Source organism: Condylura cristata, unplaced genomic scaffold, assembly GCF_000260355.1.
Source record: "Condylura cristata isolate star-nosed mole 26May11 unplaced genomic scaffold, ConCri1.0 scaffold00001, whole genome shotgun sequence".
NCBI lineage: Eukaryota > Metazoa > Chordata > Mammalia > Eulipotyphla > Talpidae > Condylura > Condylura cristata.
The window spans coordinates 2,846,264-2,865,252 of NW_004567102.1; the positions used below are offsets into that span (position 1 = coordinate 2,846,264).

At 43.5% G+C, this 18,989-nt stretch overlaps 1 protein-coding gene across 2 annotated transcripts in view; it reads right to left on the bottom strand.

Moving 5' to 3' along the window:
- The window catches only part of TCP11 (t-complex 11, testis-specific), a 19,487-nt gene extending 8,481 nt beyond the window's left edge, over positions 1-11,006 (bottom strand). Inside the window, exons 1-3 of one of the 2 annotated variants that reach the window (XM_004673410.2) lie at positions 10,883-11,006; positions 7,519-7,612; positions 4,811-4,931 (exon numbers count right to left, since the gene is read on the bottom strand). In XM_004673410.2, the coding sequence (XP_004673467.1) occupies positions 4,811-4,931; positions 7,519-7,612; positions 10,883-11,006 (339 nt within the window). Of the gene's footprint in view, positions 1-4,810; positions 4,932-7,518; positions 7,630-10,878 lie in introns of both variants that reach the window. The other variant, XM_004673409.2, reaches the window with a different exon arrangement.
- Positions 11,007-18,989: the final 7,983 nt, after the last annotated feature.

The following is an 18,989-nucleotide window of genomic DNA, read 5'->3' on the forward strand; positions in this document are numbered from 1 at the left end:
AAAAAAAGAAAACTTGAACATAACCTGAAGGTACAAGAATCCTAGAAGAAAACATAGGCATTGAGTTCCCTGACATTAGTTTTGGCACTGATATTTTGGATCTGATTGCAAAAGCAAAGAAAACAGAAGCAAAAATAAACAAGTGTGCCTACATCAAACTAAAAAGCTTTTGTAGAGCAAAGGAAACCGTTAACAAAATAAAAAGGCAACTTACTGAATGGAAGAAAATATTTGCAAATTACACTTCTAAAAAGGGATTAATAATCAAATATGTAAAGGATGCAGACAACTCAATAGCACAAAACAATCCACCTAAAAAAATATGGACAGAAAATCTGAATGTTTTTCCAAAGGAGACATAGCATTCAAGAGCTAACTGAAAAGCTACTCAAAACTGTTAATGTCAGGGAGATACAAGTCAAAACCACAATGAGCACACATCTCACATTTGTTAGAACAACTATTATCAAATAAGCAACAAATAGTAAATGTGTCAAGGATGCAGAGAAAAAGAATCATTCAGTGTTGAGAATGTAAACTTAGCTCATCACTGTGGAAAATGGTATGGTATGGCAGTCCCTCAAAAAATTAAAAATAGAGCTAGCATATGATCTAGGAGCTCCACTTCTGGGCATTTATCCAAAGAAAACAAAACACTAACTCAAAAGTATATGTGATCCCCATGTTCACTGCAGCATTATTTACAATAACCAAGACACAGAAACAGCCTATGTGTAGATTAATGGATGAATAAATACATTGGTGCATATATATATATATATTACATATCACAAAAAAATGAAGGGACATGCACACTAAGAAAGGGTAAAGGACTTGACAAACATTTCCCAAAGTAAACATAAAAACAACTCACTAGCCATTCAGGAAAAGCAAATCAAAACTATAATGAGATTATAATGAGATCTTGCTTCACAGCCACCAAGATAGTTGTAATTTTTTTTTTAAAGGAAAATAAGTCTTGGTGAGACGAAGAAGAAATTGGAATCTTTACATACAACCCTGTTTGGCGAGCAAAATGGTGTCACCACTGTGGAAAAGAGTTTGGTATTTTCTTTAAAAATTAAAGTGAATTAACTCATGACTCAGTAATTCGACTACTGGGTATATACCCAAAAGTATGGAAAACAGCTATTTAAATACAAACTTGTATGTGGATATTGCTATTTTTAAAAATATTTATGCATAACAGGGGTGATTTGGTGATGGGAAACCCGTGGGGATTACAATTGAGATGAAAAAAAAATGTGCAAAATGATGTAAAAATAAACTTTTTAATAAAAAAAAATGCAACTAAAAAAAAATATTTATGCATACAGAGCTGGGATATATGCCAGAGGTGCAGGGGAGGTGAGATTATTAACCAGAGACAGAGGGGAGCAGAACAGGCAGATCAACGAAGTACACTTCTGAGGGGAGCAGCGGACGGGTCAGGAGAGGTCTGCTGCGCCGTGTGGGTCACCTCTGGGGCGGGGACAGAACACGCACTGCGGTTGCAGCCAGCTTGCAGTGATGTGCTTTAACTTAACATTGCGTCACCAGGGAGGGCATTCCAGCCCCACCCCCACCCCGCCAACCCTTTTCTTTCACGAATGTTCATAGCACCACTCCTCACACTAGTTAAAGTGAAAACCACCTAAATGTCCATCATCAGGGAGAAAAAGAAGCTAACTACTGGGTGGAGGACCAAGAAGTTGCCTCTTAATATTTTTATGTGCAATAACACTTGAGGACACTTCACAAGAAGGTTTGGATCCCTCCACCAGATAAATGAATCCCAACCAGAAGCTCTTCCTGAGGACAGAAAATATAGAATGAATAGGAGAAGGAAGCCACAAGTATCTGCTGCAGCCTTGTGACCAACTGCACACTATAACTTTTCTCCTCGCTTGCTATTTGTGTTTGCTAACCAATTTCTCCTCTCTCCTCTTCCCCATTATGTTATATACGGGTTGTTGAAAGGTAAGTATCCGTAAATCTAGTAATAATCTGTAAGAGAGCTTATTAAATTAAAAAATAGAATTCTTTTTCAAGATTCAAATGTGTGTAGAAAATTGTACATGAGGCTGGTAGCCAAAGCAGTGGAATGTGACATTTATCAATTTGCCTCTCAGTTTCAAGTCCATCCTTTTCTTTTCTCTAAGAAAACGAGGAACGTGCTTTAGAATAATTTCCTTTAGGCCCTCCCTGGTGGTGCAGCAGGTTAAAGCACAGTACTGCCAGTGAGCTGCAGCCACTTCAGTGTGAGTTAATTCCCCAGCTCTGGAGGTGACCACATGGTGTGCAACAGACCTCTCCTGACCAGCCTGCTGCTCCCCTCAGCAGTGTGCTTCCTCTATCTACCTGTTCTGCTTTCCACTGTCTCTGGTGAATCCTCTCACCACCCCTGCACCTCTGGCCTGTACCCCAATTCTGTGTACAAAAATAAACAAATCTTTAAAAAAAATTCCTTTAAAATGCAAGTGGCCAACAAGTATATGAAAAAAATGCTCAATATCACTTACAATTAGAGACATGCAAATCAATACCAACCATACCAGTGATAATGGCCCATATTAAAAAAAAAAAAAACTGGCAAGGATGTGCAGGAAAAGGAACTCTTCTACATTGCTGGTGGAAATGCAAACCGTCCAACCACTATGAAAAACTGTGTGGAGGCTCCTCAAACTGCTAAAAATGAATCTTCCATATGACCCAGCAACTCCACTCCTGGGAATCTACCCAAGTGACACAAAAACAATCATTTGTAAGGAAAACTGCACCTCTATTATTATTGCATTACTATTTACAGTAGGTATGGAAACAACCAAAATGTCCAAAAACAGATAATTGGATCAAAAAGAAATGGTATATTCAATGGAATACTATTCATCAATCAAAAAAGATAAGCTCATTCCATTCACAGCAACATGGATGGTGCTGGAAGGGATTATGATCAGTTGAGATAAGTCAGAGGGAAAGAGAAAAATATTGGATAGTTTCACTTATAGAAGGAGCAAAGGAAAACCAAACAAGGGACTAGGGGAAAAAAGAGAGAAAACTAGCACGCAGACTATAAATCAAAGACTTACAATAGTAGAGGAGGAAGGCAAGGGATCAAAACAGGGGAGGGAAGAACACCAGAAACTATGGTGCTTGTTCATGGGTGACTTGATGGTGGAAACATTATGGGCTTACACCTGAGAGGAGAAATCAAACATTGTACAACAATGAACTATGATATAATATACATACATATATATATATATATAATTTAAAAAAATGCTTTCCTTTACCAGATGAAAATTTTAAGCTTCACCTACAGAGGGCACAATTAGTTTTCTGTGCCTTACAACAAATTACCATAAGCTTTTTAAAACTGAGGTTACATTGGTTTATAACACTATATGTGCTCAAAACACACCCTTATACCTCCTCATATGTAGGTTACCATACCACACCTGCCACACCAAGACACCCATAATCCTCTACCATAGTCCACTGCACCCCATCCACACTTAGTTCCACTCACTCCCTCTCCCCCTGGTGACCTTAATTCTATAGTGAGACTTCTGTTGTTTGCTATTGGATTGATTTTGGTTCAGCTTTCACTTAGTTTCCTTATATTCTCCATATCAGTGAAACTGATATTTGTTTTTCTCCTGATGGATAAGTTATTCCTCCAGTTTCATCCATGTAGACACAAATGGTTAAGTTGATCCTTTTCACTGCTGAGTAATATTCCACTGTCCATCTAGGCAATGTCTTACAATATCTATATACTACTCTGTCCTTGGACAGTTAGGATGTTTCTATAACTTGGCTATTGTGAACAGTGCTGTAGTGGACATAGGAAGACATATATATCCCTTTTAATTAGTTTTGTTTTTTTTTTTTGCATTCTTCAGGTAGAGGCCTAGGAGTAGAACTGGTGGATCATATGGTAGCTTTATTTTTAATATTTTGAGAAACCTGTGTACTTGAGAGCTTCCGTTCCTTCTGGCTAATGGTTGGATGCTGCTTCAAGTCCTAGAGGCCACCTGCATGTCCTTGCATAAGGCTCTCTCCTGGGCAGTTCACAACATAGCTGTCTGCTTCTTCCAGGCAGTAGGAGTCTCTGTCTCCAATCTGCTATGATGGAGTCTTACATAATGAACTATAACACTGGAGTCACATGCCATATTCAGTGTAAGGAGTGAAGTTACAAATCTCACCCACACTCACAGGGAGATTACGCGAGGGTGTGGATCACTTGGGGCCAGCGGGGAGTGTGTTCACAGCATTGTACCAATGCTGCAAAGGTCAGAGGTGATAGAATGCTCAGTTGGCAAGTTCCTCTAGCACACCTGTTTTCACCAACAGCCAGATTCTGCAGCCTGAACAACTTTTCTGTGCCGACAGTGTGGGACTCCCGTAAAGCAAGTAACTGCTTCTCTAGTGGCAGGCTCTGCAGTGCAGCAGCTCAAGCACCCAGCGCCGGCACTGTATGGGGTCAGCATCACACAGAGGCAAGCATCTTCCCCTGGAACAGCGTGTCCACTCAAGTCAGTGCTTGGGGCTTCTGTCTCAGCTGAAAACAGTGTGGATTCACCTGTGTCTGTTACTCCAGTCATTAGAGTATTCTTGCTGCTTATTAGCCAGCCCTCACTCCTCCAATTCCCTATCAGACCAATTTTGTGATAGCAATTTTTATAGTAGCACTTCCTTGTTGAAATTACTGTGTGCTATCTGTCTGCTGATTAGACTGACTCAGACCATTTCAGCTCAGTGTATCTAGGAACTTTATATCTACAATGGAAGGTCAGTCACTCACCTCTTTAATTTCTTTCAGGAGTTCAAGAGCACAACTGAAGTCAGGGGGAGTAGCTGATAATTGCTCTTTGAGGTGGTCCCAAAAGGCATTGTGCATTGTCTCCTTGACCTTGTTTTCCAGACTGCAAGAGTTTAAATGAGCAAATTAACTTTCTCTTCCTAAAAACCGTTACAAGGTTTTATAAGGTTTTATAACGGTTTTATTATCTCCTAAACCCCAAACAAACAACATTGGCTATGTAATTCTGACTGGGAAAGGCCAGGAATGATGTTTGGACTGCAGCACAGGTGAACAAGCGAGGGTTAGGCCTGGATGCCCAGGGCATCTGCGAAATCTCAGAGAGGCTCCAAGGGCTGCCGGCAGCCGTCCCTCGACAGCAGGGGGCCGCAATAGTGTTAGCACTGATTCTGCATCTAGCCTGGACATGAGACTTAGATACACATATAGCTGTGAACTAAATGGTCTTCCTCCTTCTTATATCCTAAAATCTATGAAAGGACTCTCCTTCTTGGATAACACCTAAATATCCACAGATACTGCCAACCCAACAGATCTAAAATTGACTTCATTGCCTTCTCCTTCCCAACCTGTACCTTATATTCTAGTCTCTTATATTCTTATATTCTAGTCTCATTCCCATTTAGTCAGTCATGGAAGCCAGAAATAAGCCTTTTTTTACTCATTAAAAAAAAAAGGATCGAAATTCAATTTAGAAAGGACAGTCTTTTTTCAACAAGTGGTGCTAGAACAACTGGATACCCACATTAAAAAAAAAAAAATGGACCACAGCCTAAATCTAAACTGTAGAACTGTAGAGCAATCTTCTACAACTTAACATAGAAGAAAATCTAGGTGACCTTGGGTTTGGCAACAGCCTTTTAGATGCAACACCAAAAGCAAGATCCATGAAAGAAAAAACATTTGTAAATGAGACTTAAAATTTACAACAAAGTTAAGAGAATGAAAAGACAAGTCACAATCTTTGCGAAAACACGACCTGATAAAGAGCGAGCATTCAAAGTATATAAATAAAAACTCAACAAGGAAAAAACACCCAGTTTTCAAATCTGTTCTGCACCAATTCATTCTAAAATCAATGCCTTTTCTTGGTGCGGTTCTGTCATGATGTCATGCTCACTTAAGTCCTCTGGGGCAGCTTCCTGTCGCCAGCAGCATTAATGCTTTCTATGCCCCTACTGATACTGCTCCGCCTCTCTCCTTTTCCAACTTATTTCCCCTACCTCTTAATACCCTGTGCTCACACCTATCACCAACTTGGAAAGAACATACCAGTTTCTACCACCACTCAGCCAGGAGCACACTTTCTCACCTGGAAAGTACCTATTCATCTGCAACTCAAGTCTTCACAGGCAAATCTCCCTCTGTGGCCAAGTCTCGGACCCTCCTCGGGCAGCTGAGTGCTGTCATCACTGTGCACGCAGCTATGAGTCACGGTGTGTTATCCATCTGTCTCTCCTATAGAAGCTTCTCAACAGCGAAGATAGTGCCTTTGTGGGTATTATCTACATCTGTCCCCAGCACTCAGTGATGTGCTTGCCACATAATGACTCAATAAAGGACATACGAACATCCGATTATGGGGTTCCCTTAGGAATTATCAACTGTAGTTAACATCATCCCAAAGTCCAAAAGAAAGCCAGTCGCCAATAATGAGCAACCTCAAACTCATTCAACCTTCCCCCCCCCCGATATAAATGTTGTATGCTTGAAAACTCAGCTTTGAATCGTACTAACCCTCTGCTTCATTTTCGCATCTCCCCTCTCCTCTCTCTGAGCACCCACAACTCCCCACTGCGTATCTAAGCAGTGGGAGAGCTGGGTTTGGGTGCAAAGTTGTTCCCAGAGAAGCTGTGCTTGATGTGGATACCTGCTGTCGCCAGGTAAGCAAGGTTAAGTCAGAAGAACATGCAGGCCAGGTAAGCAACTTGTGACAGACAATGGCACTTTAGTATGAGTCCTTGGAATTATCTAAGGGCATCAACAAGCTGCCCTCTGGGTGTGTCAGTGGACAACGAGAACTGTCTAAAATCTGAGACCCATAGGACTGCGATGTCAGTAAGGCTAAGAAAATCAAAAGGTTTGACGGGGGAAAGAGAGCATTATTAATCATCGGGGTTCTGATTCTGATTCACAACTTAAGCTGATTTATGAAGCTGAAGCAATGAGCAGTTTTTGAAAACACCATCAGCAATCTTTTCATCCGTGCCTGTTTCTAGACTAGGGGTGTGTGGTGGTGGACATGGTGTACTAATAACACTTGAAGGGAGAGCTTCTCTACACCCACACACAAATAACAGTGTAAACCAGGCCCATATTTCTGATCCTCAGACACTTTAAGATAATGAATATTGGTTTAGCTGCTAAGTTTATTTATTATGCAGCAATAGTTAGCTACTACGGCAATTTCTTCCATCTCTGTCAGGAAAGATCTGAAATCCACCCTTTATATAATGTATTATTCACTGGGCCCCAAGGTAAACATTCCAATAAAAACTGCTCTGGTTTATTTGCTAATTAAATACCATTTGCTCCTTTACCCTCTGATACATTATAATTTATTACGCTTCCTTCTAAGTTGCTGAAACATTTTCAGGCTTATTATATTGTTAAATAAGACTGGTCAGAAACCACTGGTGCTAAATGCCTCTTCTAGGATGAATAAAGTGGGAAATCAGAAGTGCCAGTACCTGCTTGGAGGCAAAGCCTTCTCTTCCAGGTGGAAATCGTGATTCATCCCAATCTCGTTGCTTAGTTTGGAATTGTTAACCGTGCCTTTCAAGCCTGTGGCAGAAAAAAAACTTATGATGGACAACAGTGAGTCCACACAAGTCCTAACAAGTCCACTGGACTGGGCCCACATTTAGTTTTTAATTCTGTTAAAAGATTTATTTTATTTATTTATGCATACAAGAACTGGGGTGCAGGCCAGAGGTATGGGGGGTGAGAGGATTCACCAGGGACAGAGTGGGGAGTAGAACAGGCAGATCGGCTGAGTACACTGCTGAGGGGAGCAGTGGAGGAGACAGGTCTGCTGTACCTTATGGGTCAGCTCCCTGGCCAGGGATCGAACTCATGCTGCAGTGGTTGCGGACAGCTTCATAGTGCTGAGACTTAATCCCTTGTGCCACCAGGGAGGCCTGTGGGCCCAAATTTAGATTCTTCACACTGATCTATACAAACTCATTCAATCATTCTCGTCATTGATGCTTTCTGAACTTTAGGTCCGTGATAGCGGCCTCAAAGTACAGTCCAGCATGGGGGCAAGGAGGCCAAAGAAGCTAGTTTATTGATGGGGGGAAAAGGTAAAACTGATTCAAAGCTTTTCTATCAAAAAGTAAAATAATAAAGCAGCAAAGAAATAATAATTTGTGACTTGTAAAAATAAATGTTTATCTAAGGATATGATTCCACTCTCTTCCTGCTTCTGGTGAAAGTTGATTCTCCATACAGATGGTACTGAAGGGTGCCAAGATAATTTGGTTTTCTAAAGCACTGGTTTCCAAATTTTAGGATTTCACGGACTAGTAAAAAGATTTTAACAACTTGTTATTGTTTTGTTTAGTGTAGACAGTGAAACAAGCAAATAAAAATTCTATTCTATCAGCACCAAAACCATCACCTCATAAAAGTCTAACTTCCAGAAAGAGCAGAAAGGGCATCCTGTCACAACACATAGGAAAAAGTCATCACACTATCCTAGTAATTTCGGTAAATATTGCCAGGCCTCTTGCGATAGGCCAGCACTCACATTTGGGAAGTACTGTTCTGAGTTCTCCATAGAGACCTGGTGCCTAGTGTTCTCCCTTACCAGCACATATGGCAGCTATGACGGTCCCTTAGTATATAAGATGTGCCACTGCTCAACAGTAAGCAGTGTCCTCACTTCTCTTTCAATGGAGCTTTTTAAAAAGTTTAGTTATGCACACAAAATTGAGGTACAGGCCAGAGGTGCAGGGCAGTGAGAAGATTCATCAGAGACAGAGTGGGGAGCAGAACAGGCAGAGTGACAAAGTACACTGCTGAGGGGAGCAGCAGGTGAGAGAGAAGTCTGCTGCGCCAAGTGGGTCACTTCTGTGGCGGGGATTGAACTCACACTGCAGCGGCTGTAGCTGGCTTGCAGTGCTGCATTTTACCCTGTTACACCACCAGGGAGGGCCCCCCATGAAGCTTCTTAATATTTCACAGAAAAGTATGTCTCCAAAATGTAGAAGAGATACCAGAATTAAGATTAGCCCTAAATTGATCTTGTTGAGAACCAGGTGATGAGTAAAAAGGGGTTCATTATTCCAGCCTCTTTGGTAAATGTTAACTTGGGAAGATTTAAAAATCTAACAGGGAAAAATAAAGTTTGTAGAAAATTTAACTAGGGACTGGGAAGTTAATCCACAGGCAAATGCCTTTGTCCATTCTCCTACGTATTAAAGAAAAAAATGTGAAGTAATTAAAAGAACCTCACTTTCAGTAAGAGGAAAAAAGCAAGAAAAAGAAAGCAACATGGCTGAATGTTTAAAATGTGGGTATTCATTGTATTATTATTATTTTTCTTTTTAATACCTTGTCTCAGTGCTTGAGGACAGACAGAACCACCAGCCTGGCACCAAAGACTTGTTACCCAGTGGGCCAGGGTCCTTTCCTTCTGCCTCCATACACTGGGTATTTTTTTTTTTAAACTTTTAGACAGATTTTAAATATTTCAAAATGAAAACTTAAGGGGAAAGTAACCATAGCATTTACCACAACCACTGAAGTCCTTGCTTGAGAAGACTTAAGGTGGACTGAACTTTAAGTGGACATTTGAAGATTCCTTTATTTTTTGCATCCTCTTTAGTCTTTAGTTCCAGCTAGTAAGTAAAAAATAGTCAAAAATGTAAATAGACCTGACCTCTGATTCACTAACATGAAATGAAAAAAGAAAACCTTCAAAGTGAGATGCAGCTATCCCAGTTTGTTGAAGGACTGAGTTGGAAATAGTACACACAAAAGCACAGTCTAACTAAGACAAATAAAAGCTCATAACCTGCTTTAACAAGATTGTTCTGTTGCTTAAAAGTAGCATAGCACTAGGCAACTCCAATAACTGTAAAAATCAGGAAAGGGAAGGGCTCAAATAGAAATTAGAGATAATGTACCTACATTCAATTTTTAAAATCCAGATCCCAAAGACAAATTTCCAAAGACAGTATAGTCATTTAAGCAAATAAACCTTATACATTTTTTTAAGGAAGGAATGTTTTGCCTTTGGAGTAACTTTAAAAGTCACGTCAAGAAACTTAAATTGTTTAAACTGTATTTTCAAAACTTTCACCCCACATCTGGTTCTTATCTATTGAGCCATTCATTCCAAAGTACCTAATTTACCCCTTTGGTGCCATTCTATTAACCAGCAGCGACCCCGCGTGGCTACAAGAAAAAACAAATGTAATCCAATTTAGCAGCAGGGTCTTGAACTAATTTTCTCCACTTCAATCTTCGAGAATTTAACATTTGTTACCTGTCTTCAGGTCTTCAAGTTGACAGCACGCTAAATTCTCTGAAGATTTACTATAGAACAGAAATGCAGGATGAGTTCCAGTGAAATTAAACCTACCGAGTTGGGAAGAGACCTGGCGCAGCAAGAGGAACACAAAAGAACATCTACTACAGGATAAAGCCAAATACCAGCCAGGGGCAGTAATACTTCTTGTGTCAAGGAAGAACACAGTGGGAGGACACAATTCCTATCTAGATCACTGGGGTATTTTAAACCTAGGCCAGGTATCAGCCTTAAATCTTAACAGGTTTCAAGTGATCACACATGAGTCACTTCTTTGGAAACAAAAACTCTTTGAAGACCTAAGGGGTCAATCATGGACCTAAGGCCTGTAAGCAGAGACCGGGCTCAGGGTAGGTAGAGATGGGCAAGCCAAAGAGGAAGAGATGTCAGGTAGGTGGAGATACACCCATGAGGCCGCGGGCCCCTAAAGGCGCTGGCCTGGGCAGTCCACCCTCTACAGCCTGATCCACACACTGAGCACCCCCGGCGGGGGTGGGGGTCATCGGCAATGGACCTACGGGAAGGGGGCTCCTCGGGGCTGCACTTGTCTTCCTGAGTCTGTTCCGACGTCGCGGGCTTACAGAATCCACTCTCCGCACCGCCAGGCTCCTTCGGGGGCACTTTCTCCTTGACATCCGGCATTTTGCTGATGGAACCTGAGGTGAGGGGACATGGCACGCCGTTGGCATGGGGGAAAGAGGCCCTCCAATAGCCGAGGGTGAGGGGTTAGGGGTCATCCCACCTGACCCGAGCAAACCAAGGAAAAGGTGGGCAGCCTCGGGGATCATGGAGACCAGACTGGGGCAGCGAAACGGGGGTGGGAAATCGGACATAGGTGAAACGCGGGGTGAGCGACAGGGCAGCGCGGGGGTAGAGGCCAGGACGCCAGGTGGGCCTCATGGGGGCCAGTCCTTGACCTCCTCGCCCCAAAAGCCAGCTCAGGCCGCTAGGCGCCACCTGGGCGCTCAGGTTACCCACCTCACCTTTGCCTCCCCAGCGATGGGCTGCCCTTTCTGGAATAGTCCTGGCAGCTCTCGCGAGGTCTCTGGAGGCAGATGGTACCACCGCGGCAGGGGAGGTCAGGAGGGGGTGGCTGGGCTGCTATGCTGAGGCGACAAGCCCCACCCGCGCGCACCCCCCTCGCTGAGCGGGAGCTCGAGGTGGGAGAGTCCAAGGCTGGGAAACAAACCGCCTGGGGTCTCCCGGGCAACAGGCTGTGGGTGTCTGGAGGGGCCCAGCCTGGCCATGGCCCCGCGGAAGCCGCTGGCTCGTGCCTCTGGCGTCGTGGGCACGAAGCCCCTCAGGCCTCTGGTTATGTGGCTGCTGGCATCTGGTCCTCATTTATTATCTCCTTTACCACCACCCCGCCCCAGACCCCAAAGAAAAAGCTCACCTGGAACTACTTAGGAAGGGAAGGAGCATTGCGTTTTGTTTCTCTTGGGCCTGTCCAGACAGCCAGAACACAAACCCACACCCCCAGGGTGGTTACTTGCGCGCTTCCTGGGAACTTGGTGAGAGAAAGTGGCGGGAGGACAGCTCTCCCTCAGCAGGTGTGCAAACTGAGAAACCTTGCCAGGCCAGGAGCTGTGAGGCTCCACTCACAGAACTCCTGGGCTGGGGCTCATCTGTGACCCATGCATCTGGCCCCTGTCATGGACCTTTCTTGATTGGGGGTTTAGGGGGGAGAATCAGCTCTGTTGCCCCTCGAGTGATGTGAGAATCTGGAGAAACAGCATTCCCTTCCATTTCCTGCATTTTGAGAGAAAAAGTGAAGTTTTCCCTTTCCCTTCCATCTTCTCCCATTCCTCACTACTACTCTGACGTGATCTCTTACCACAAAAACACACAGAAGTATTGCCTGTAAGAAACTTAAGTTCTGCTAACCCTGGCCTTGTTAGTGTAGAATGTGGATTTTTCTTGCACAACTCGCACATTTTCTAGGGGAAAATTATGTAGAGCCTAAAGAGACCCAAGAACATTTCTGCTTAAGAAAGTCCATTCCACTCTGCGGCCCCAGCAGATATGAGGGGAACAGCCTAGTTAGAGTTACTGTTTAACCAGAGAGTATTTCAAACCAGCGTATTCTAAACCTACTCTTTCCTTCTCCTCACCCTTTTCTGGTATTTCCCTCAGGTATGTCAACTGTAATGGAGGTGGGCTTCACTCCAAATCCAGGGCAAGTTGTATGGTGACATCAGCAAAGAGTTCAATGAAAATATGATTCTTCATTATTACATAGAGCAATATTTAGGCAGGCTGTTGATTTCCCTTTTTAAAAAATTCCAGTCTTCTATTTGGGCATTTTTATTCCTGGGAGAAAGTTTCCAGAATGACACCAGTTCATTCCTCCCTCCACCACTGCACACAGAAAACATTGCCATAAAACTCTCGCTGCTGAAGCCTGAAATTACTCTAGCCGTTCATACATATACATCAAACAGTCTCCTTGTTTTATAAAAGAACTCTTTAAGTGTCCTCTACCCAAATTCTCTGGAAGGTGCAGTAGGAAGAAGTAACTGTGGAAGCACCTGGTGGAGGTAGAGGGGACTGAATTCAGAAGAGGAGCAGATGGGGGCAGGAGAGAAGGCAGAATTAATTTTCCCAGGGTCAGTCTGTGGACAACATTTCACAATCTTTATCATTAATAGTTATCAGAACCAACGGGATAAAAGTTAGAGCATGAGTGTAACAGAAAGATGACAAAGATATATATGGTCTCCTTTCCTTTGGTTCTTAGTTAACAATCACTAAGATTGTTTAATGATTTACAAAATGCTTTTACATTGCATCCATATACTCTGCATAATCCTTTCTTCTTGTCCAGTAGGCAAGGCAGGTGTGATATTGGGTCATTTCATGGAACAATAAAGTGAGGATCAGAGAGATTTCAGGAGTTGCCAAAAGTCATTTGGCAAGCAAAGTTGACTTTAATAATAATAATAATAGTTTACCCTTTTAATTATGATAACATTAGGATCCTCTCCATCACATATCACCACCATAGGGTAACTGCCACAAAATACTTTTTTTAAAAAGATGTATGTATTTATGTATACAGAACTGGGGTACAGGCCAGAGGTAGGGGGAGTGAGAGGATCCACCAGAGAGAGAGTAGAGAGCAGAACAGGCAGACATATTGAAATTCACTGCTAAGGGGAGCAGCGGGCAGATCAGGAGAGGTCTGCCATGCCATGTGGGTCAGCTCCCTGGCTGGGATTGGAACTCTTGCTGCAGTGGCTGTGATAGCTTCACCTAGCTGTGCTTTAACCCATTGCACCACCAGGGAGAGCCCCAAATACTTTTTCTTTATTAATACCAACTCCTTGAGTCTGACTGAGAAACTGTATAAACAAGAAGATATAACTAACTTTTAATGGTGTGGTAAGTGCCAGAGTTGAGGGTGCACACAAGATGTACCCTAGGGAATCTGAGAAAGGGTGAGAGAACTTCCAGATGTTTGGATCAGTTCAAACCCAGCCTTTAGCCAGATTCCTAAGCAAGATTATGTAACTGATCTGGTCTTCGGAAATGGGTCTCTTGTTCGGCTTGGGTCCCCTTCGACCTCAGGACCGTCTTTAAACTCTCCTAATGGGGACAATTGGATTTTCCACATATGTCCACTATTTAGCCAGAACGCCCCTCCGGAGTAACATAACACCTTTGCTTATTGAAATACACATATCTCAAAATGCCCCTAAGGCAAGTATTTCTCAAGCAACCCAAGGACAGAAGTAAAAGTCCTGTTTTCTCTTCATAGCAGTGTGCCCAAAGCGTCCCATCCCATGGCTTCCCTTTCATATTAAGATAACTTTTATCTTCTATTCATTCTATGTATGTTTGTTTTAAACTTAAAATAGTCTATTTGCTCTCCTCAAATCTTTGAGTAGAAATCTTGTTCCGAGGGAAGGGCTTCCTGGTCTCACTGGCATACCTCTCTAACTCCTGTGAGTGCATACACCCCAGTTTGAGAAACAATCTAAAGGAATTTTAGGCCTGCAACTAGAATTTTCCTATTTCTCAACCACTATTCCATAGATATGAGCTTTAACCCAAACCCAGTAGTATGTTCCAGTCTCATTTGTTAAATACTATCTTGGGTACACTACCCCACAAAAATAAGTTATATAGAAAGTCCTAGCCACAAAGACATTCTGCAAGAGGCAGTGGAGAAAGACAAAGATGTAAAAGAAATACTGCCAGGTGACTGTCAGAGGCACAGAACCATAGAATTTAACTGGAATCCTGAATTTGGATCTTCTAGCTAAAACAAAACAAAACAACAACAAAAAAACCTCCTCTACACAAAGCATCTTAGGCTGGGTGAGGTTAAATGACTTGGCTAAGGTCATCACCGGTTTATGGAAAATTTAGGCCTAGAACTGTATCACAGTATGTTTACTCCATAATATATAGAGCTAAGCAAGAGTAAAAGCTAATACTATAAATAAATATTTACATTTCCTAAAGAAAAATGTAAATGATAGGCCATGGGATGGAAAAAGTAAGAAATGAAGTTAAATAGACGCCAAGACTGCAAGTGGAGTAGAGTATGCTGGAAGATAAACAGCTAACTTAAGTGGTAGGGACGCGTAAATACAGGGTGGGACATTTAAATGGAACCATTTGGAGTCGTGTAAACCAGGCCTGAATTCATTATAGCCTCCCTTATGGTACAGAACCACACGTCAAAACTATTTGCTTTAGTCTTTTGACAAATGTGTTTTTTGTTGTTGTTGTTTTTTTTTTTTTCTTCTTCACAAAACCCAAGAGGAGTGTGTGAAGGGTTGAGGTAATCTGGGGGCAGTCTGGATGGAGCCCTTTGAAGCTCAAAGTGAAGTTTGATGGGTGGGGAAAACATTACAAATTTTTAAGGAAAGGGGGTCTCAAAGAGACGACAAAGAAGTTCCTAGCAGTGACATGTACTGGACCCAGAGATACACTTTTCCTGACTCTTTAGGTATATGGGGGAACAGCCGCACCTCTGTCCACTAACAATACTTAACACACCATGTCCTTCCTGGGGGTCACTGCACGTGCTGTCTCTTCTGCCTCGATGCTTCTCCCCCCTGCAATCTCCTTTCACCTCAGTCACTCCCCCTCATTCTTCAGGTCTAGCTTATAAGACCTAACTTCCTCCAGAACTTTCTGGCCCCCCATCTCCCCTTAGCTTCATCTCAATACCCTCTATTTTTTCCTCAAAGCACTTACTACAGTTTGTGATTCTATCAATACATTTGTTTGTTTAATTAACCTTTGCTGAACCTCCATGAGACTAAGCTTCTTGAGAGCAGGGACTGTGTGCATTTCATTCACCACTGAGCCTGGGCACAGAGAGTGAAGAATCGGTCACTATAGAATGAGCTGATGGACACTGCATGGACACTGCAGGAAGGCTGCAGGGCTGGAGAAGTGACAGAAACAGAGCCCTGAGTCCCCCACCCCCAACTTAAGGAGTCAAGCAGTGTGTCTCTGGGGCCAGCTTTATTAACCAGTGTCTGCCTTTCTCTTTTTGTCACATATACTAGATTTCTCTCTTTTTCACTCTGTCCTTAGCTTCCTGTGGGCCCTTTAAACCAGCAAAGGACATTCAGGCATTCAGGGTCCAGTGACAGGGGTGGGGCCCCTGAACCAGAAGGTGGCAGTAGGGGGCAGTGGCACCCTGGGAAGCAGGATCTCTCTCTCTCTCTCTCTCTCTCTCTCTCTCTCTCTCTCTCTTCCCTCAGCAGCAGTCCAAAACCACAAAAACTGACTTTAAAAGTCCTCCTAAGAGTTGCATCTTTCGAGGCCCCAAAACAATCACTCCTTGTGCCCCAGGACACGGCGCGAGTTGCACACTTAAAGCAGTTTCCACAGAACCACATTCAGTTGGTTTTAAACTCTGGGGAAAGCTGGCAGCCTCTTTGTGGGTTTTCGAAAACTAGTTAGAGGGACAATTAAACCTTTATGGGTCCCAGAATGTACCTATGCAGACATAAATAAGGATCATTCTTCATCAGGAGAGAATCTACTTTATGGCAACAGATATATTTTTCTGCCGTCATAGGACAAACTTGAGCTCACCTCTGAGAGCCTTTCATGGTCAGGGCAGGTGACAGGGGGTCAGGCTAGCAGAGTTAGAAGTCTGACCCTGAGCTAGCTCAGGCTCTTTCTCAAAATGGACACAAGACAGGAACTGGGCTTAGTTGGTTTTGAATAAATCACAAATTCCCAAAGCCTTCCCAGAAAGCCACCAGCATCTTAGACCAAGAGAACACGTCTCGCTTTTCCCTGCCACTCCCACCCCTGTGTTACTTTGGGTCAAAATAGTCCATTTGTCAAAGAGTGCTGGTTCCTTTATTCTGACTCTTACAACACAATACAATGCTTTCACATATTTACAGTGCAATGTCCTTGAATGGTCGGGAAGTTTTTTTTTTAATCCAATAATATCATTAAATGCACCAGGGGGCTCTCTTCTTAAAGGAACATTTGAGTAAACTTTTGTTAAGTGAATCAGTCTTTTGTAAGACAAATCATCAACCATCAATTTGTTTTCCAAATCTGAGATTTCACACAGGAGGTTTTCTTAAGACAGGCTCACTTTAAATGGTGGCCTGTGTATTTTATTTTTCTGACTTTGGTAAAGACAAGTCCTTTCTGAATAGACATCCTTCATGGGGATGAAGGAAGCTCAGACACTTGAGCAATAAATCAGTTTTAATCATTCGTGTCATCCATAATTCTCTAGCCCCTCGAGCCTAAAGCAAAGGATAATGATCTCCTGACAAAGAATCCAGCCACATAGGTTTGAGGGCCAGTCTATTTGAAGTCGGTTTCAAAAGAAAAGTAGAGAACAGAGTTTTGTTTTGTTTTTGAGTTAGTGTGGATTTTTTTTCTCTGCGGTAAGATCCATAGCACCGTCTGTATCATTTTAACCATTTGTAAGTACACTTATTCATCACCACAGTCTATAGCCAGAACCTTTCATCATCTTCAAGACCTCTGTCCATTAATAATGCACTAACCCCCTCTTCCTCCACCCCGCTGCTTCCAACCCCAGGTAACCTCTCTCCTGCTCTCTGTCTCAATGAGCAGAGAACAATTTTACAGTGTAGTTTTACTTGGGAGCCTTTTGTTTTTTTTCCTTTGGCCGGTGAGAAAATAAGGACCTCGTGACAGCCGTCTTCCCGCCTTGTAGACCCTTCCCTGCGAGGCCTCTCCCCTGCCCGGCCTCTCCTCTGCCCTTTCCTCCACCTTCCGCATCCATGAGATGAAGCCGGGGCTCATTCGAACAGTTTAAACTTGCAGAGGGGCTGCAGCCCCTGCGGGAACAAAGGGAGGTCACTGGGTCTGAGTCTCTGTTACCAGCTCAGGAATGGCAAGAATTTTGTGATTTCAATAGTCAAGGCAGTAGGAACAAGATGAGCTGGGTGGCTGTTTTGGTGTCTGAAGCTTGTATGTGGCCCCCCTTCAGCGCATGCCAGGTCAGCTTCAGTTCTGTACCTGGGACCTGTCAGGGCTCAGAGAGATGGGAATGCAGGAGGAGGCCTGGAGGGCTCCCTCAGGCGCCTCAAATTCCATGCTAGGCTGCCTGTCACGTTGAGAAGCCCTGGCTGAAGCTCCGCAGAACTGACACCCACTTGTGGCCGCCTAAGGCACAGTCAACGTGACTCATGTCCTTCACTCAGGTTTCACTTTGCTCACAAAGCTGGGAAACTCCAAAAGAGCTGGCCTTCCCCCCTCTGCCCTCAGAATAACAGGAGACAGGCTATGAAGACTGATTTTTAATTTGTCAAGCGCTACCTGGGGATCCCCAACTTTGTCTGCCCAACCTCAGGATTATGGGCAGACTGCCAGCGCCTTAGTACAGCCCAGCAAACTGGCCCATAGCACAGCAAAACAGTGAGCTGCAGGGGGGTGGGGGGGAGTGGAGGGGTGTGGGGAGGTGGGGGGGCAGGAACACCTGCAAAGCGGGAGGCCTGAATTCCTTCTGCAGGCCAATGCCTGGTACCGCTGGGCAAGTCACACTCACTGAAGCTCTGACCTCAAGCAGTGTGGGGTGCCCTCCAACTTTGAAAATGTGTGGGGAAGGGGAGGAGGGAGCCAGCTTTTTTGACATTGGAATTCTTGAAAAAGGTAACAGAGGCCTCAGGAAGAAGGAGGCAATTTGGAGGGAAAGGAACGGGTGGGTGTGTTTTAGGACAGGCTGAGAATGATGCTTCCGTGGGCACTTTTTGAAGAACTGTTGAGCAGTAGAAGTAAGCAGATGGAATTAAGAAGTGAGGTTGAGGCTAATTGATAGCAAGAATAGCTTCAGGAGTCTTGGTGGATAGGGGAGGTGGTAATAATCCCGGCAGCACACAGCAAGCACTGTCCATGCACCAGGCTGGGGCCCTTCCCCTAGGTGAGCTCCTTCCCTCAGAAACCCAGTGACAAAGGCATTGTTTTTACACCCATGGTATAGATGGACCTTCAGTCTCCTGCCCAAAGTCACATAGAAAAGAAGTCGTAAGACAGGGGCTTTGGACTTGAAACCAGGGAGTCTGACCTCAGAGCCCTTGGCCTCCTGACAAGTGGAAGGGGAGGAGCAGATAAGAAAAGGATGGTTTGGAGGACAAAACCTTCATAAGTAGCATTACTGTTGTT